At 29.4% G+C, this 22232-nt stretch overlaps 1 protein-coding gene across 1 annotated transcript in view; it reads left to right on the top strand.

Moving 5' to 3' along the window:
- The window catches only part of Nlg3 (Neuroligin 3), a 159707-nt gene that overhangs the window by 131244 nt on the left and 6231 nt on the right, over nt 1-22232 (top strand). The window contains exons 2-7 of the mRNA XM_015329675.2: nt 9679-9837; nt 12382-12579; nt 14017-14132; nt 17334-17566; nt 19023-19235; nt 19893-20031. Of these exons, the coding sequence (XP_015185161.1) occupies nt 9679-9837; nt 12382-12579; nt 14017-14132; nt 17334-17566; nt 19023-19235; nt 19893-20031 (1058 nt within the window). The remainder of the gene's footprint in view (nt 1-9678; nt 9838-12381; nt 12580-14016; nt 14133-17333; nt 17567-19022; nt 19236-19892; nt 20032-22232) is intronic.

Genomic DNA, 22232 nt, shown 5'->3' with positions numbered 1-22232 from the left:
TGTCGCACATTTAGAGATTACCGCATTCCTCGGATTACCTCGAATGGTGCGTGCACTCGTCTGTTACGCACGCTCAACGGGCTACACACAAATCCGATGGAAAATTTCATCTCCGATCTCGCTGTTAACCACTGCGAATTCTGCTGGTTCTCTCTCTCTCTCCCTCTCTCTCTCTCTCTCTCTCTATCTAACTAACGTTGTTTTTGTAAAACTGATTCATACCAATCAAAATTCAAAGATTCGTTTGGATTATCCTCGATTAAAATCCATTTTCAAAAATATATTTCCACCCCCTCTCCGCCCTTGTAAAAACCTTGCTTTTAATCTTTTAATAAAACTTTATCTCAAGATGGAAAATAAAATGTATTTCTATCCAGTCGCACCCGTTACATGGATTTCATTTATCTATGATTTTAGGGGGGATCAGATTTTAAATAAAAAAATAAAAAAAAATAAGAAAAACAAGTAGAAGTTTATCGTAGAAGGTCGACAGTTAATCTTACATTCTGTGGTGTAGAGTCTCGACGTGTCTAACTCAGTAAATACATTAGGTTAGGGCAGTTGGCAGTTGTGTGAGTATGCGTGGATCGAAACTGCAGTCAGTGACAAATAGACGACGTATACTGGGTGCACGTGCAACTGTCATTGCTGCAAGTAGTACGAGTGTGCAGGAGCCAGTAGCCGTCAGTAACATACGCGCTTCGTTCGAAGAAAGGTCACTGCCACATGCATACACATACAAATATATACGTAGAAACATTAGTATGCATCATTAATCGATTGTCTTTCTATTAATCTGATTGATTGTAATGTAATTAAACTTTGACACAACCTCTCACCCTTCAACAAAATCTTATATCTTACGTTTGTGTAAAACAATAGGAAATTTTCAATAATTATTCGTGACAATGTCTTTTGTTAAAAATAAATTCTCATCTAATTTGATTACCTCTTTAACTTCATCGAGATCGATCTTTGCTTGTTTTTATTTGATTTTTTATTTTTTTTCTTGTGTTTTTTTTTTTCATTGAAATGACGAGCAAAAGTACAGCAATCGATAAAAAAAAAATCAGACAATATTCATTTGCCGCGAATAAATGGGTATACGTATAAGAGAATTGTATTGTTGTGTGCATGTACACGTTCATTATCTCACTTCAACGCTGTTTGCTGCCAGCGTCTCTGCTGATTATATCGCAATCGGACTTTTAATTAGTTGATTGCGATGTCTCTCTCTTTTCGATAATACGCCCCGTGCCCTGTCGTCTCTCGTATACACGAAAGTTAGTGAGAAAATGCGATTACTACTCTCGGTTGCTTGCTAATTAATTCGAGAATTAATTAATCATCTGAAACGACATCTAGCTTCGAGTGTTAACTGTGAACAAATATGCTTTGATAGGGGAAACCAATCTAGAAATAAAATATGCGCGATAATAATCAGCTACGATTTCAAGTATTTATCGATTTGTAATATCGTAAATGTTCCAAGAAAATGCCTGACATTAATTTTTTATTTTTATATATATATAAATATGCAAAAGATCCCATCGTGTATTTTCTGACGATTATTACTTTTTATATAAATAATACGATATTAAACGAAATATATTTTGACAATTATATTTCGAAGTTTATTTTAACAAAGGAAAAACACAAGAGGGAGATAAAAATACATTTAAATATAGTTTTTCTTTTTTAAAATAAAAATAATCCCGACCAATCCAATAACAAAACTCGACTCGAATAACGCGGAAGAAAAATAATAGATTAAATAACATTAAAAAACAAATAAAGTTAAATAATTACCAAAAACAATATTATTCAAATAAAATTGTATATAAAAACAGTAAAAAAAGAGTAAGAAAAAATCCGTGCAATTAAATCTGATCTACAAACATTTTTTAAGGCGTTCTTTATTTATTTACTTTCTTTGTAATTATTTATTTAAATAATTATATAAAAATGCGCGCCTGTAGGCATGCAACTCTCCAGACACAACTTGAAAATGTTGCTTGCGAGCGTCATCTGTCGGAACGGATTTTTTTTTCTGCCCGAAAGATAGGCAACCCGTAATACACGCGTGTATGAACAGTTTAAAGTGCAAAAAAATTTCGTCTCAGGAGATGGCGCTCGCAAGCAACATTTTCAAACTGTATATAGAGGGTTGCATGCCTACAGGCGCGAATTTTTATATAATTTATTAAATAAATAAATAAAATTAAACTTAAATTTTGTAATAAGTTATGAATATTGTTAGAAAAATATTAAGATAAATAATAATTTAAAAAAAAAATAATAAAAAAAGAGAGAGTAAAGTAAATTATGGTATTTCACACACGTGTTACACAAACAATCAAAATATTCAGTGTCTATGCCATTTACCAATAAAAAGGTTTTGCTGACAAAAATCCCATTGTCCTTTCTTATGGTAGGATCAAAGGACATTTCTTCTTTTTACTTGATCCTTCATCTCTCTCTCTCTCTTTCTCTCTTTCTCTTTCTCTCGTCGACGGATGTCATTCCATGGTCATCGATCAAGGGTTTTTCTTTCTCTCTATTTTTCTTTTTTTTCCCCCCAGAGTTATCTCTTTTTTATTTTCTTCTATATTTCGAAGTTTCTTCGAAGCCTGTTACCAGGGAAAAGCTTTACAGTTTTATGAGCAGAAAAAGCCATACCTAAATATGAGCAACGTGGACAAATTGATGGGGGCAACGGAATGAATGACAGAAAAGAAAAAAAAACTTATTTTCTCATTCAGCTAAATTTTTAATACCCTCCTTCCCCATCATTTTCCCCCCTTTTTTTCTTTTCTTCTTTTCTTTTCTTTTCGTCTACGTTTCTTTAATAATAAAAATGTTTCTTTTACTTTTTTAAGTATTCGAATATAATCTCTTCTTCCCTTTGTTTTTTTGTTTCTTTTCGATTTCATTCTAGAAAAAGACACTTTTTGTGAACTATTTGAATTATTCATTTCAACCATTTGTTCTTTAAACTTTAAAAACTTCAACGTTTCTGAAAAAAAAAACCCCAAAATCTGTGTATCTTCTTTTTTTTTTGATTTTTTTTCTATCCCAACCTTCGAACAAATAAAAAAAAAAAAAGTATTTCTTTCTTTCTTTCTTTTTTCTTTCGTCTATGTACATTGCAAAAAAATAATTAAAAAAAAACGCACACACACACAGACACAATTATTTGTTCGAACAATTTGTACTTGAATTATTATTATTATTATTATTATAGATGGGGTACACTTAATAATGAGTCCTACGACAATAACTTCAACAACTTTGTTCCCTTATCGAATGTAATAACTTGGCAAAAAAAGAAAGTTTTTTCTTTGACGAGAAGAATCGAAGTACAGGGGTGTTCTGAGAATATGAGGGGAGAAGTAAAGGGGGAGTATAGGAACAAGAAGACGATACTAAAAGCTGTTATTACAAAGAATAAAGGATAAAAGTTGAGTTTGTGTCGGAACAGATTCTTTCGGGAGTCATCTGGTACAATCCGCATCATCCTAAGATAATTGTACATAAAAAAGAAAAAAAAATCAAGAAACTTTTGTCAGTTCGATCAAGAAGAATGGGGGTTGTTATTTCTTACTTTTTGATTTCTTTATTTTCCTTTTTTATCAAATCGAATACGTCAATATTTATATTTTCGTTCGTATTCGAAATTAATTCGATCATTAAAACAATTTAACTTTTATTATAAGAATCCAATTATTTTCTAGGAACCATCAAATTCATCAAAATTGATTTTTTTTAAATTGATTGAATGAATTTTTATACGAATTCAAAATTACAACAACAAAATTTAGTATTGCGGCCGTTTCATCGTCTTCCACCGCTCCGTTTCATCGCCGCCTACCGATCCGTTACATTTTTGTTAAATCACACCGATTCTAAAGAAGTTATCACTTCAAAAAAGAAAAAAAAAAAAAGAAAATTCATTTGTCTAGAAAATCTAACAATGAACGTTATTTATCATAAATAATAATAAATTTATTATAATAAAACTGTCTAAAGAGATTATAGTCAAGATAAAAGAGAAGAAAAAGATAACGGGAATTAACCGTCTTTTATCTTAAATTAGGTGAAACATTCTCTTCACTCAACGACTCGAAATAAAACGTACGCTAAAACAAAGAATATTTTCTCAACGAGTTAGACTTGGAAAGACACGAGCCAATGGAGAAAAAAAAAGGATCTCTGAAGAAAGTTTTCATTCAGAAAAAAAAGGAGTGTATATCAACGATATCGTCGACGTAACAGAAAAAGAAAGAAATTCTATTCTCGTAGTTTTGGGTAGAAATCATCACTGGCTTTAAATCCTAGACCCTATTTTTATTTTATTTTTCTATGTTTATTTTCTTGTCCATCCCCGCACTCAACAAAAAAATCCCTCGACCTCCCTCCCTCCACCCCCCCCCCACTCTTTTCCATGTAGTTTTTGGAAGAGAAAGACAGAGACACTCTTTTTAATTAGCGCGTAAAAAGCAAAGCTGCGATACTTTTAATTGGAAAGGGCGTGTATCAACTAAGCGGAAAAAAGTGCGACATTCGTTGTCGGTAGCCGCTAATGAAGGACTTCTATACCTCGGCACAGGACATTCATTAGGACCACCTAGGTCCCGTTAGTTTACCGAAGGGAATTTACCAAACTGTCCTATCTTTTTCTAGCATTCAAAACGTTTCTTCTTTCTCTATCAAAGATCATTAGAATTCAAATGTCATTTGAAACCATTTGCCCTATACTCTTACAAGATATTTCAACCTTGAATTGGTAATCTGATCGAAAATATTAGGTGGTTCGGTGGCATCAGTTGATGCAAACCGACAAATAGTAACACATGAGATCGATCGAGAGTTTGAAGCAATTTTTACTTCAAAAAAATGTAGATATTTTTCACAAAATTTACAGCAATTTATTTGATGAATCAATCGAAAAGAAAGAAATGATTTTCATTAGAAAAATTTCAAACTATAATAAAAAGATTAAAAAAAACAAAAGGTCCAAGTCTCGTAGCACCTTTTCAGAAGTAGTCGGATCGGTTTGGTTTAGTAGTTTGGTTTGGTTTGGTTGGTTTGGGTTGGTTGGTCGATCGATCCAAAGCAACTCGTTATTGACGCAATGAACGAATGCGGCGAGAAAATGAAAGGAAAGAGAGAAAGAGAAAGAGAAGAAGAAATAAAGAAAAAGTGAAGAGAGGGAAAGAAAATCGATCGACGCAGTCGTATTCCGTAGATATACAAGACTTAATGGATTAGCTGCATCCGGGCCGAAGCCAAGAACGTATACCATAGAATTGTGTACACTATAGACAGAGAAAGAAAGAGAGAGAGAGAGAGAGGAACAAAATGATAGAAAACGCATATACAAACGCATAGAAGGACATACATATACATATATACATGTATACATACATACAAAGAGATTCTTGTGTTATTTCACCTGCATGCATAGGTGTATCCTACCTTAACGATAAATGGAACGTGGTCAGAGAGCAAACTGGACCTTCTTCAGGGGGGTGGTTTTTTTTCTTTTTCTTTTTCTTTTTTTTTTATTCTTTTTTAAGTCTCAACTTTCTTTCATTCCTTCTTTCTATGAACGTTACAAACATTTTCTGTCGACGCTTTCTTCAATGAGTTTCATTCAATGCCAAATACATTCCAAATCTGTAAACCATGTTAAGTTTTAGAATTAAATGTATACATGTATGTGTATCTTCTTTTATTTGTATTGATAGAAAGTACACTTTATTGAACGTGTGTATGTGTGTGTATGCTTCCTATTTTACTTCTGTATTATTATATTTACATTGATGCATTGAAGTAACATGATATAATGTGACATTTTAATGAAATGACGTTTTATGCAATAGCGTATCAAAAAAACAAATCATCACCAGTTTGTATTTGTTTTTTGTGTTAAATCCTGATGGATATAAATAATTGACAGAAAGATAGAAAGAGAGAAAAGGGGAAAAATAAAATAAAAATGAATGAAAGTGAAAACAACAACAACAACAAGAAAATAAAAAATGAAATTGAAGGACGATTGAATATAAATAAAAAAAAGGTTTGCAAGTGAATAAATCAAAAATTCGAATATAATTTGTTAATAAAATGATAAATGATGGTAACATCAATAGGAATGTGACACAAGTGAAGTTACATTTTCATAGGTGACAGTAAATGTAAATGAAAGAGAGACTTTATAAAGAGAGAGAGAAAGAGAGAGAGAGAGAAAGTCAAACTGGTTGATGAAGGTTAGTTGGTCTCTTCTTCTCTTTTGAATTGACTATTAAATTTATGCTACTCGCATAGCTTTTGCTAAACCATATGTGCCGAATTGAAGAAGTAAATATAGAGATAAAGGGAAAAGAGCTTGCTAAGAAAACCCATTCGTGTTCCCTTAATTCGTTCAATCTATCTTTTGCAAGAGTAATCGTACAAAGATTGGATGGCATTTGCAGATCATAAAGGTTTCAAACGATAGACAATTATGATAAGAAAGTGGAACACGAGTTTTCTATGCTTTTGCTAAACTCTTACAAATCTTTTCTAATCTTATCGAAAATCTTTAAAAAAAAAAAAAAAAAAAAAAAGGAAAAAGAATATGCGAATTAAGAAAAGGATTATTGACTTTTCTATTTCGTTGCAATTTGTTTAGTTTCTTTCTCATTTTTTTTACTAATAAATATGACACTGCGAATTAAGAAAGGGTTGTTGACTTTTCTATTAGTTGCAATTTGCCTATTTTTTTTATTTTTGTTTTATCAATAAATTTGACACTTTGAATAAATTGCAAATCTGTCTAATTTTGTTTTCTTTTCATTTTGTTTTTTTTTTATCAATAAATATAGACAGGTAATTATCTGTTGTTTTTAGAAACAGAAAAAGATGATACGTAACATTAGAAAATGACATAATATGTATTTTTCTAACTTAATAATAAAAACTGTGTTCATGGTTACTCGTATAATTCTTTTCATGCGAAAGATGATACATGTTAACGCCCGTTTATATCATCCTACAACGAAAAGTTACAAATATATGAGTGTATACACTTTCCTCTCTCTCTCTCTCTCTCTCTCTCTCTCTCTCTCTCTCTCTCTCTCTATCTCTATCTCTCTCTCTATATATATATATATCTTTTCCTCTTTCTCGTATAAATAATAAGAAAAGAAATATTACGTAGAGAAACGTGGTCTAGAAAAAAGCGACGTGTGTAGAATAAGTCGATAAATATTACACGAATGAGATAACTTTTCATTTCATACATATATATATATTGTTATCTAATATTAAACCCCCAAAAGCAAATAATTTCATATTAAAAATATTAAAAATAAAAACAAAGATAAAACATACATTCATATGAATTATCGCATCATTCTGTATACTAAAGAATATCTTATCTTCTTAATATATATAAATTACGTGTGTCACGTTGTTTGTCCGCAACGAACTCTTAAACTAGTGAACCGATTTGAATAAAATTTTACACACTGTATGCAGTTTCATTCAACTTGAAAGATAGAATAGTATATATCTCAATTTATAATCGCAATTATTTGTTTATTAACAAAGAGTCATGATTGTCTCGGTTAATTCGATAAGATTCTAACAGATGGTGGTATAAAGTAATTCGTTGACTTAAATACGTGTGTATTGGACTGATTGTGAGCTACAGCAACGTGTGGTGGGGCACCCCTAGTATATTATATATATATATAGAAATGCAGGAATACATAACTAATACATGCATGTATGTTGCAATCTACAATATAGGAATACCAATCCCAAAAATATGAACAATCTAAGTCCGTGAATATTCACATACATACGTATGCAACGTTTTACATATACACACGCATAGATATCTCGCTATCTGTCCATAGGTGGTCGCTTTATGAATATGTAAAGTCCATCGAATCTCGTTGTCACGAGCAAAATTGTTTACACTCTCTGCGTCAAATATTGACATCAGCCTTGTAAATTTATTCGACGTCGAAATAATGTATCCTCTCGTTTTCCTCTCCTTTATCTATTTATCTATCTATCTATCTATCTATCTATCTATCTATCTATCTATCTATCTTTATCTTAAATTTCGAACGAACGAACGAACGAACGAACGATCGAAATTTTCATTCTCCTCGTCTAACGATCATCGTTTCATTTTGTTACAAATTAAAATATGTCCAAATTTTTTTCTTAGTTTTTTTTTTTCATCTCATTAGAAGATCAACCCCCCCCCCACCCCCACCATCCCCCGTTTTTATTAATTAGCATTATTGATTGGTCATCATTGTAGTTTTCCTTCTCATTCCTTTTCTTTTCTTTTCTTTTCTATTCTATTCTATTCTATTCTTTTCTTTTCTTTTCTTCTTTATTTTCCTTCCTATCTACCCCATACTTTGAAATATATATTCATCCCTTATTATTATTATTATTATTATTATTATTATTATTATTATATTGTTGGAAATTCTGAATTATAATCGCTAACATTTATTTCCTTTCTTTTCTATTCTTTTTCAATGTGAAAATATGATATATATTTTAATGATTATTTTTTATAAATTAATTTAATAATTTTATTACATTTAAGGAATATTTTTTTTCACATATCGAAGTACGTGCCACTGGGTTATTTTTGGAGACTTCGAAAATTACACGCAAAATTAATATGTACACACCTCTCTCTCTCTCTCTCTCTCTCTCTTTCTCACGTAAACTAAAACTAGTTTTATGCATTTGAAATTTACCTTAGCTGTTCTGAAAATACACAGAGATTAAACTAAAAATGGGAAAATGCCTTTAACGCGAGGATAAACGTTGTAAAAGTAAACACGAAACGTATCATAATATTCACTTCGCATAAATAATATTTTGAAAGAATTTTGTAAAAATAATAAAAAGTCCTTTTTTTAACTACCAAAACCTTTGGATTTCAAAAGTAATCCTCGTATTTTATTATTTATAGATAAAAGTATTCACAAACAAGCTTTAAAGTATCAAAAGTTTTATGTAAATTATTTTATATGAAATTCGTTAATATTTTTAAAAATAATTGCACACACATTATGCAATTAATTTATATAATTCAAACGTTAAAATGTTAAGCTAAAAAATATAAATAAAAGCATTTGCAAGTTTGAAAGTACCAAAAATTTAGTAAATAATTTGATATTAAAATATTAATATAAAAATATTATTCGTTAATATTTTTAAAAATAATTGCACACACATTATGCAATTAATTTATATAATTAATACGTTAAAATATTAAGCCACAAAATATAAATAAATAAGTATCCACAAGTTTAAAAGTACCAAAAATTTAGTGTAAATAATTTTATGTGAAATTCGTTAATATTTAAAAAAAAAAATAATTGCACACACATTAAGGCAATTGATTTATACAGTTAACACATTAAAATATTAATCGACAAAATATGAGACACATGATCAAAAAATATTGAAATAATACAAAAAAAAAAAAGATAAATTTAAAAGACCTTAAACATAAGCTGTCAAAAGTCTTTCGTTTATGCATATCTCTTGTGTGTATATATGTAAGTTTATGTAAGTATAGAATAGATGTGTATGTTAAGAAATATACGTAATATACGTCGATCGATCATAAGATAATTTTATCGTTCGCAGCCGGTGCAAGGGATGGTGGTGGAAGGAGATATCCTGTGATCGTGTTCGTTCATGGTGAAAGCTACGAGTGGAGCAGCGGCAATCCTTACGATGGTAGCGTCTTGGCGAGTTATGGTGGTGTTGTTGTAGTTACCATAAACTACAGACTAGGAATTCTCGGTAAGTGCTTATTATATCCTTCTAAAGATATTTACAGGAATATATATATTATAACGAAAACAAACAAAAAATGTGTTTATCAGTTAATTCAACACCACATTATTTCTAAACGAAATTCATTCAATGTTATTGTTAAAACTTAATTGTTTAATAATGTTTTATTCATTTCAATATTATTTAAAATATTAATTTAATCTTATAATACAAAAAAATTACACAACTTAACTGTATTTTGTTTAATATAATTAATCCTTGCTTATCACACCTCTCTGTGTACACACACGCTTACAACACCCGGGTCCTCTGGACCCAGACAAGAAAAATTGTTATAAAAAAAGAAACTATTGCATAGATTTACTTCAACATTTTTTTGAGACTTCTTTAATACTTACTTAAAAAGACCATATAGGTTTTATAGCTTTAAATTAAATATAAATATGTTTAAAAAATTACCAAAGTTGAACAATTGAGAAACATGACATTATTTTGTATTATAAGTTACAATTTAACCAAAAGATATTTTAACTTAGAACCACTTTTATAATTATGGGTACTTACGTATATACTTCATTGGTCTTTTTTTATATTTTTTTTTTTTGTAAAACTAATAATAAAAAATATACTTTACTTTTTATTTATGCGAAAACTACTCGATCTTCGATCTTCTCGAACGAAAGAACTAAAGTTTATCATGGTGTATAACACCATCCATCTTTATTTCAATATCCTGTTATTCTCATTTTATGGAATTACATAAAAATATAAACTATCTATCTATCCTACAAAATACTATCTTGTATCTTCTATCTATAATAAATAATATATTTTTATCTACATTGCTGAAATTCATTCGTATTTATTTAATACGTCAACTATCTTTATTTCTAATTCAAATTTGAGTATCCTTTTTTGTTCTTTTCTGCGATAAAATACAAAATGTTTGTCTTGTTGTTTATCGATTGATAAAAAAAAAAAATAAAACAAAGTTAGTAGTAGAAATGCATAGCATCGAAATGTTACTCCTCAAAAGCAAATAGCAAAGCGAGACGCGTTTTCTCTTTTTAGTTGGAAAAGCAGATATCCATCCTACCTTCAAAAAACCCTGTATATATATATATATTTTCTGTTGGTAGTCTCGCTTTAGTGGAAAAACTTAAATTGAAAATTTAAGTGAGAAAGCTTCAGCAATTTTTTTTTCCTTTCCTTTTTTTCTTTTTTTTTTTTTTCTAGGAAAATAACGGGAAGAATAGAAAATAAGACAGTAACGTGCCATGACAGATATGTCGCATGTGGAATATCAAATTGAATGTGACCTATTGTTTTTACATTCCTCTCTATGACTTCTTTCTAGTTTTTATATTTTTTGTTTTTTGTTTTTTTATTTATTCTCAACTCTCTTTTTTCCATATAAAAACAATTCAACTTCATTCTCTTGCAACTGAAGAAAACGAAAAAGAAATTGTTCTAATATCAACCCCACAGCTGCCATTTGACTAGAAACTCGTAAACGAAAAAAAAAAAAAAAGAAATATCACAATTTATTTTATAAACAAAACCAAAAATGTAGAACAAATACTTGTTAAATTATTATTTTTTTTTTTCTTTTTTACTGCAACCTAGGGGAAAACTAGAGAGAGAAAGAGAGATACATGCAAGCAGCTGATAACTTATAAATTCTGAATAAGTGATCAGCACCAATGCTTGTATATTTTTGTAGAAACACGATTCGTGAGATAAACAGGAATATAGAAACGTTATTGAACGAAGAAACAATATTGAGATTTGAAATATATTTCTTATACATTTCAAAAGACAAGATTTTTCTTGCATTTCACATTTTTACTAACTCTCACAAAAATACGATTATTCTTTTTATGTTAAATGTAATTATGTTATTTCTAACAAATGTGTATTAAACCAAATTATTAAATAAAAACATGTGTGCATATCACACAAATTAGAAGTGAAATCTTCAAATGAACAAATTTCGAGGATAATTTATTATTCTAATATTATTTGTATTTTTAATTTGTAATTATTCATTTAATTAATAAAAATGTGCGGCGCCTGTTTGTATGCAACCCTCCAGACACACTTTGAAAATGTTGCTTACGAGCGACATCTACTGAGACAGAATTTTTTTCCAGTCAAAACTGTTCATACACGCTTGTATGACGGGTTGCCTATCGTTCAGGCAGAAAAACAATTATTACAAAATTTTACGTACATAAATAATTAAATAATTGATTGTAAACTGTTACAATAATCTACATAATCATGTTTGTCGTGGTTTGAAACAAATTACTGTTAAAATAATATACGAATTTGGTATTGATGAAATGGTTAAATAATATTCATCGATATTTGATTGAAATTGAAATAGCAATATCATTTAATCAAATAGTAAGTAATAATTTTCTGACAATTGTGCAATGTTAATTCATGGATGATTTAACTGTGGGATGATGGTAAAGAGGTTATACCGAGCTACGAATACGCTTATACGAAGTGGACTAACCGTAAGCCGGTTTGTTTTGATTACAGGCTTTCTAAATGCCAACACAGATTCGCACTTACGGTCGCCGGCAAATTACGGGCTAATGGATCAAATCGCAGCGTTACACTGGGTACAGGAGAACATAGGCTATTTTGGGGGTGATCCTGGAAACGTGACGTTAGTGGGCCATGGTACTGGTGCTGCATGCGTCAATTTTCTCATGACTAGTCAGGCTGTACCTGACGGTAAGTAATTACTAATAAAAAAAATAAAAAAAAACACCTTTTTCTATCACGATTAGATGAAAATGATCCAAATAGATCGTCAGAATTCAATTGCATCTATTTTCAAATTCATATCTTCTTTGACATTTAACTTAAAATAATACTTCAATCCCATTACTCACAAATGGATCCTATTTTTGGGGAGGGGGACACATTTTACAATGTCTTTTTTTTTTATTAATATCTGCAACTTCAGAATCTACCTTGTTCTTCACACTATTTTTTATTTGAAATTAATAATAATTGATATAAAATTGTTGTAAAAATAATTTTAGTATGGAATACTTATCATTGTTACAATTAATTTCATTGATTAGTTTTTTGTTGTATTTTGATATTGTAAGGAGTAATGGGTTAATAGTTTTGGACATAAGTTGTATAATAGAAATCCTAGATTTGAATTATTATTAAAATGGATAAATGTGAAAATGTTAATGGCGTATCATCGATCGTAATTATTGTAATGGTGTTATGAATATTAGAGTCTGGGAGAATCGTTCGAAGGCAACGAATATATCGGTTAGCACGCAAATGTAATACGAATAATTAAAAGCAACTTTGTGTAATGTGTGTCTATATATATGTGTGTATGTGTCATTCCTCTTATTGATGATATATATATATATATGTAAATGTATATTGGTATTCGTGTGAACAAATCGATAGTCTCTATATCGATATCATGCGTAAGCAATTGACGATAAAAACCGACGGATGGGCCATTAACAGACAATTTATTCTTTCGATCTATGGTATATGGGATCTATACGCTTTTTAACGTTCAACAATGTTCACCAAGTACTCGTTCTTAATCGACATTCACATCCATTAACAGATATTGAATAACAAAATTCAGAAATAATGTAAAAAAAAAGACAAACAAATTTGTGTAAGAATTAGAAGGAAAAAATAAAGGAAACGAGTTGTTATTTAAATTAACAATTGACATTAAAAATAAATTAATTAAATATCTTATATTTATATTATTATATATATGAAATATTTAATTTAATATTTAATTTATCTAAAAGCAATAACAAGAATTAAAATATACAGGGTGAGTTTGTTATTCAAATTAACATAGCACACACACTTTAAAAAAATAATAGTTCAAATCAATCAAACCATCAAATGAAATAATTAACACAACACTTATCAATTTTTCTACATTGATATGTTTAGTGTAAAGAAAAAAACACTCATAGTATTTTTAATTTGTAATTTTGGTATCTGAGATTGAATAAAATCTTACCCAGTGTGTTTACTTGTTGTTTTATATAAAAGATGATATTATAATGTGATGTATATTTAAAAAAATTTGACGAATAATACCATATAACAAAAACAAAAAAACTGGTTATAATATAATACATATGTTTTGAAAATATACACAAACAGGGCTCCTTTTTCATCGTGGAGTTTTGATGTCAGGTAGCGCTCTCTCGCCCTGGGCGCTAGTAAGAGGGGCTGCTAATTACGCTATGCAAGTTGCCAAACATCTGAATTGCTCGTCGGTGAGTACTACCCACTTCTTCTTTTGCATTTTTTAATAAATACAAGCAAAAGAAAATGAACTTTGTTTCTTCTTTGAATTTTTTGTTTTTGTTGTTTAAATATCGAAAATAAAACAATTTTGAACCATACTATTACTTCATTGGAAAATATATGTTAAAAAAATAAAACCATATTTGATATATTATTTTGTTTTCATTTTCTATACCTCATCGATTTCAACGTTGTTTTACAATAATATAATTCGATGAAAAGTGATATTCTCGTTTAATGTTAAATTATGAAGTAATAATTTAAAAATAAAATACAAACATAAATAATATCTCAGGAAAATAATAAATGAATATGCACGTATAATAACGTTTCAAAATTATATATTGACGAATTAATTAAACTTAGAACCCCCTTTAATAGAATATATATATATTTTATTTAATATTTTAATAAAAAATAATATATATATATATATATATATATAGTGTTGGTTTATCTGAAAAGTTTCGTGCCGATTTTCAGTAAGTTGCATCAAGTTTTTTTTTACCAATTTACCAATTTACCAATTTGGAAGTTACCCCTAAAGATGGAGAAATAATTTTGTGCAACAGAATGAACACTTATAAATAATTTATTAAATAAATATTAAATGTGTTGAGATTCAATCTTTTGTCAAAATCAGCACAAACTTTTTCACGCAACATATTTTGTGAACTAAAATATGATGCATAAAGGTAAACTAAAATGGTTTTGAATTGGTTGAGTAGACCATGGGTGGTGACCCTTTCCTTATACGATCACGATCGGTGAAATTCAGTTAGTATCTGAACGCCACAGTTGCCGATTGACTTTAATTCGAGTGTACGCAAATGAATTGCTTTAACGCCGTCTCGGTAATTGCCCCTGGAAATCCAACTTGACGTAGACGGAGGTTTGCCGCAATCGAATGTCGGCATAGTCCAACCTTCGCACACCAAAATTCTATCTCGATGACGATCTCTCATCTCAACCCTCCAACCCTCCAACCCTCTCTCACTCACTCCCTCATTCCCACTCTCTCATTCTCTCATTCTCGTATTTCAGAAAAATATAACCTTTCACCTTTTTATTCCAAAAATCAAACACGAATTATTCTTAATTTCATTTTGATTTTAAATATTGTGACTGAGAAAACCGACTGTTTTTTGTGTTTATTGAATTTTTTAGAGAATTCTATCTCTCGTACCAATCTAGAAAATATTTTTTAAAATATTTCAAAAACAATTGTACACTTTTAATTTGATCGCTGAACACTTTTCTTCGAAAAAATCAAACTCGAATTATTCCTAATTCCAAGTTGATTTTAAATACGGTGACTAAAGGAACATATTTTTTTGTTGGCATTTATTGAATTTTTAGAAATTCTACCTGTCATACCAACCTAGAAAATATTGAAAAATATCTAAAAAAAAAAAAAAAAAAACAATAGTACATTTTAAAATATTAAATATAACATATAAGTGACTTTATTCCTAAGTAAAAATTCGATATTATATTTTGTTCTACAGGGTGTTTATTTTAAATTCTATCACTGAACACACAACTGCCTATGAATACTCAACACAAGAAATTTTCTCATTCAAAAAAAAAATCATTCTGACAAATCAAGTCAAATCATTAAAGTTATAATAATAATAATAAATAAAAAAATGACGTTCAGTTTTCTTTTTTACTTTTCCATACTTTGCTAATCGCACACACGAAGGAAGATTCGAGTGCATTTTTTTTTGTATTCGTAGTAAAAAAAAAAAAAAAAGAAAAATATCTCATGAAAACGGTCATCTTGCATGCACGAGAAAAACCTTCGCGTTTTTTTTTTTTTTTCATTCTCGTAAATAAGTTCTCCTTCCGGTCAGAAAACATCCGAAAACTCGAAGTTTAGGAGGAAAAATTTTTCTCCAATTCGAAGGGCCAATATTTGCCAGTCTCTTGGAAATTACACTAGCGTACTTACTTTTCACCTAGGTGTGTATAACCCTTACTTGTTGTTGCATCCCTTACAAAGATTTATAAAGGTGGTGGTAGTAGTAGTCCTACTCTCTGAGTTTTCGAGTCTATTTTTTTTTTCTTCGTGTTTTGTTTTCTTTTTTTCGACGCCCTAGTTTCAACATTTTTGTTCATCGACACACACACTCTGATACTTTTTCTTTACACCAGTAGCGGATTAAGCTTTGATAAAACCCTAAAATGGAACCATCCCCCCTCTCTCTCTCTGAACGTCTACAAAGTTATTTTTTTTTTTCTAAATTTAGTTAATAATCGTAGCTGTGTAGAAAATGAATTCTTTTTCTTTTTTTCTGAAACATTTGTTTGCTCAAACTTTTTTTTCTAGATCTAATTTGATTTTTGAAGGGTCAAATAAATTTGGTTAATACTTGGACTTGATTCGTCGTTGCTTTAAATACACACATACATTCATTTATACACAGACACAACGATGACACAGATTTTCAACGTTGAGTCTTGAACTGTTGTAAGTTCAGTGAAAATTTGGAGAGATGCGAGTAATTAATTTAAAAAAGAAAAAAAGAACTTAAATACAAGAACGTAGAAATAGAAAGTAATCAAAACTAAAAAAAAAAAAAGAAATCATTTTTTATAAACAAATATAACAAAAACATTACGTAAAATATATTATCTCAATTGTATGTATAGGCTTGAATTTTCTTTTTAAGTAGTACGAATCAATATTATACGCGACATGATATTATTTTCACTTAAATCAAAGTATTTTTTTTTTTATTAATTTTAAAGTTTCAAATGTGAAAAAAAAAAATTGTCAAATATTGAGATTAATATTTTGCAACAATTTTGAAATAAAAACATTTCTAAATAATTCAATGATTTATCAAACCTGTAGAAAATTATTTACTAATACAAGAAAAGAAAAAAAGAAATTCAATGTTATTTTTAGATCCTTTTTTTCTTCTTTTTTCCTTTTTTTTTATATATATATAAAAGCTACGTACGAATTTAAGCTCGTCCTAAATTTCGTTCAGCGTCCATCATCGCAGTGGAAAGTTTTTTTTACGAAAAAAACAAAAAAAAATGGTGAAAAAGAGAGAGAAAGAGAGAGAGAGAGAGAGAGATTCTGAAAATTGCATAAAAAGCGATGTGTCCTTTCCGACTGAAAAAGTTTGATAAAAACAAAGAGAAATCCTTTTCGACAGGTTGCTGGTGATCCACAAGCGCTTTTACGATGTCTCAGGGACGTACCATTGAACACTTTGATATCGGTCCCTGTGAAGGGTCTGGAATTTGCCCCAGCCTTTGGACCAAGCATAGACGGTGTTGTCATCGATCCAGGTGATCCCGAGGATCAAGACTTCACTTTACAAGTGGATACGATAAACACGTTGAACAACATTTTATTGAGAAAAGATGTCATAGCAAAGCTTTCAAGGTACCACCCTTTTTTTGTCTCCCCTTTCATCATTTCGATCTAATCCATAAAACTGAAAGGCAAATTTTTGCCATCCCAAGCCTCCATCGATTAACTCGACATTTTTCTTTCTTTAATACTTTTATGTATAATATTTTATTAAATGTTGTACAGTTAGAAAATAGGGGATTGGGTTCTGTGTTGATTTTAATATAATTAATGTATTATTTATTTAAAATATAATTAAGTTGTAAAAGAAAAGGAAATGTCAATTAATTTCTATGATCAAACAGGAAAATTTTCAACCCATTTTGTATTACCAATTTTATTAAATATTCTACAATTAGAAAAAGTTCCTGGTTTAATTTTAATAATAAATGTAATTTTTTTTTTAAAAATATAATTAGGTTGTAAAAAGAAAAGGAAATGTCAATTAATTCCTATGATCAAACAGGAACATTTTCAACCCATTTTGTATTAAAAATCCAATTAAGTGTCTATTGTATTTAACATTTAATTGAAATTTAGTTAACAATTTTTTTCTAATAATAAAAAAAAATAATTATAACAAGGATCATATTTGAAATTTGTGTTTTGTTAAAAGATGTCACTTTTTAATTTGTTTAATAAAACAAAGTGCAAATTAACGTAAGATAAAAACTTGTAGGATAATAATAATTCGTTTTGAATCCTTTAACAAAAAAAAAAATGTAAAAGAAAAAAAAAAGAGAAGAATTGTGGCGGAAATGTTACTTGGCAACCTTTGACTTTTACCTCATAATACGAAGACACTCGTTAATGTTACTGAATTGCCACCTAAGTGGCTGGCCGCATAAGGATGAATGTTAAATTATCGCAATGCAAAGTAGTACCTCTTGGCCATTCTCCTTTCTGAAGTAAGCTCGTTTCTTAATTTGGTCGTTTAACGAACGTAATCACGTTCAAAATGTACCAAATTTTCTTTTTTTCTCATGCTTCTTTTTATTTTTTTTTTTTTTGGTATTATTTTTTTAATCCCCCCTTTTTCGTACGTTTGTTTTATTTTTTTATTTTTCATAATCCAACGACAAAAACCTACGTGTACGGCTTCGTAGTTCGAACTAATTAACACACTTTTGTTTTTCACCCTTTTTCATTATTATTAATGTTATTATTATTATTATTATTTAAAAGAGAAAATAACAATCTCAAACGTGTGTACACGCACACACACAAACACACATACATACATTCACTTAAGTTAGTTGTTTGAAAAAAAGTATCTTTGTAAAAATGAAACACTTTCGACGATTGTTCAACGTTCTGTTATAAATGAAACAAAATTGTTAAAAGTTATTTATAAATATTTAAGTTATACACTAAACGTATATTCCACACCTGTACATTTGTTATAATTTATATTTAAAATATATATATATATATTATTTATATTTTAATATTCATTGTAGTTTGTTGTTTTTCTTTTCTTTTTTTACAGGTACGATTTGATGGTAGGTGTTGTACGTTCAGAAGCGTATTTTTCATTAACTGCGGATGACGCTCAGTACGGTATTGAAGCTGACAGAAGAACCAAAATCCTTCGTGAATTCGTACGCAATACTTATACCTATCATCAACCAGAAATTTTAGCAACAATTATTAACGAATACACGGATTGGGAAAGACCAGTTCAGCATCCGGTTAATATAAGGTTTGTTTATTATTTTATATTTTAATTATAAACTATTCCTTCAATCCTATATAATAAAACAAATCTCAGAAAAATATATTATTAATTATAAATTATAAATTATAAGATTATTTTTACTCTCTTTGTAATTATTTATTTAATAATTATATGAAAATGTGCGCCTGTAAAGATGCAACCCTGGGACGGAATGTTTTTTCTGCCCGAAAGATAGGCAACCCGTCATACACGCGTGTATAAACAGTTTGGAGTGCAAAAAAATTCCGTCTCAGGAGATGGCGCTCGCAAGCAGTATTTTCAAAGTGTGTCTGGAGGGTTGCATTTCTACAGGCGTTGCTTTTTTTATATAAAACTATAAAAATTTACATTTAATTTTATAATTAGTTTATAAATATTGTTACAATAATATTTAATATCTTAAATGAAAAATAAATTATTCAAATGTTAAACATTTAATAATCGTCGTAAAAATAATAAAAGATTAGAAAATTGATTATAATTTTATTCGAGAGAACTGTCGTTTTTCAAATCAGCCCCATTCTAAAGATGTTTTCACTTGATAAATAAAAAAAGGAAACTTATCACACAAGTTCTTGTTTGACAGGATAATTCCCGCACCTTTAAGAAATTTAACGAAAATTCTATCCATGAATTTTTCAGAGACGAAACACTAGAAGCACTTGGAGATGCTAATACAGTGGCCCCGGCTACGAGAACTGCAGATCTTCACAGCCAATCTCATCGAAATTCCTATCTATACGTTTTCGACTATCAAACTAAATTCGGAGACTATCCGCAGGTAGATAAATTGAAATATAAATTCATTTATTCGAACGAAACCTGTACATTGATGAAAATGAGATTGCTAAAAAAAAACAAAAAGAAAGAAAAAGAAAAGAAATTAAACCAGTAGATAAATTTTAAAAGGTCATCTCAAATAATTAATTCATCAATAATGATCTGTTGATGATCAGAAATGTTTTAATATTAATGCAAATTCAAAATAAATGTATCGATGTCGTATCTTGTAGAATAAAAAATCATCAGTGTACAGGAACCTTTAAAAAAAAATGATAATTTAGTAAAAACAATATTAAATATTACTAGAGTTCAATAGAGTATTAAAAAACATGGTTAATTAATCAAAAAAAGTGTGTATTGTTGTTTAAAAACACCTAGTATATGATCGGAGTACCTTCTTCCTCGGAATTTACCTTCGAACTGACACGTTGATCGCTATGCAAGTTTCATTTATTCAACTATGTTTATATGTTATTTCGAAGGTTGTGCATGCGTACACAACAGGGAATATTATTATAAATTGATTATCTATATTAAATAATCCTAAATTAAACATTTGACGATTTTTATTGCAATTTCTTATTGTTTTTATTTTCTTTTCTTTTTTGTTTTGTTCCAATTGAAAAAAAAGTAGGTTCGTTTTCTCACCTCTCTCAATCGATTTCTCTTTCTCATCGTTATCTTGTTTCCTTTTCGTTTGTTATATCAAACGAAAGGGGAAACATACTCATCCCTTAAAAAGGGGTGGGCAAGGTAGTAGTGTCGAATACAACCAATGAAAAGAAGAAGAAGAAGAAGAAATAGAAGACACTACGTATTTACTTAGGGTCTTTCTCTCTCTCTCTCTCTTTCTCTGTGTGTATGTGTTTCTCTCAGTATTATACATTTCAGCTTTTCTTCCAGCAAAACCCGAATTAGAAAGGAAACTGGTACAGAGGTAGTGGTAGTGGTAGTAGTGGTGGTGTTGTAGTTACATAATTGAACGTAGAGAAGAGAATAAGCCCCCTTGGTTTTGAAAGTTTCGGTTTTATTTACGATACCGAAACTATGGTGCACCGGCCCAACCAACCAACCAGCCAACCAACCAACCAACCAACCAACGAACGATACCTCGGCTTTTCCAAGATTCTCCGATACGCGATTCCCACCTTAGCGATGATTATTCCTCCCAGCTGGAATTTCCTTTATTCTCTGCATTTCATTTATTCTTACCTATTCAAGACTCTCGAATATTATTCTCTTCTTTTGCTTATCATCATTTTCAATCTATACTAGGCTACTTTAAGTTACCTTTATTTCACTTCATATACACCAGTTTTAATATCGTTACACTTTACACTCTGCTTCTTTTTTTATTATTATTATCTTATCCAAATCTCGAACTAATAAATATACTAAATTATGCTATACGATTAATTATAATAATATATTTAAATATACTATTATAAATTAATAAATTATACTAAGTATAATAATAAATAAATATACTAAAAATATTCAATTTGGTTAAATGCAAATAACCAAATAAAAAGTAATAAAATATGCAATTAACCAAATTGCATATTTTAATATATTAAGTATTATATTAGTACTATATTTAATTATACTAGTACTATATTTAGTATATTATATATTGCATAGTATATTAAATTGACTAATCAAATCAATTGTTTCTATTACAAATAAATGATCTTTTATTTCTAATTGGCAATGTGTGAATAAATTTCATGAAACTCTACACAACAAAAGTGAATTTGAAGTTCTCCACGAACAAAACTACGTTAATTCTCGTATTTTTTTTCTTTTACTTTCTTTTTTTCCGATTAACAACACTAAGACTCTCTCTCTCTCTCTCTCTGTCTCTATTCTCGTTATAACTGGTAGCATTTATTTCCTAGACGCCATTTTGCTTTTGAAACAAACACTATCTTATATTATTCTACTTTGCATGAGAATAGCTTTGGCTTTCGTCCATTCGAAAAGGTGGAACATCGTCGTCGTCGTCGTCTTCGTAGTCTTCATCGTCGTTCGTTGTTGTTGTCGTTGCATCAGCCAAACATACCCCCTTTAAATGAAAACGTATTAAACCCCATCCCTTTTACTTTATTTTTTTCTCTATTTCATTCTCAACAAGAACCAACCAACCAACCAACCACCACCACCACCACCACCACCACCACCACCATCACTACCACCAAC

This window comes from Polistes dominula, unplaced genomic scaffold (assembly GCF_049000335.1).
Source record: "Polistes dominula isolate Pdom_NZ unplaced genomic scaffold, Pdom_raw_medaka contig_80, whole genome shotgun sequence".
NCBI classification, from domain to species: domain Eukaryota; kingdom Metazoa; phylum Arthropoda; class Insecta; order Hymenoptera; family Vespidae; genus Polistes; species Polistes dominula.
The sequence above is the reverse complement of the archived record's forward strand: the minus strand, read 5'-3'. Positions and strand labels throughout refer to the sequence as shown.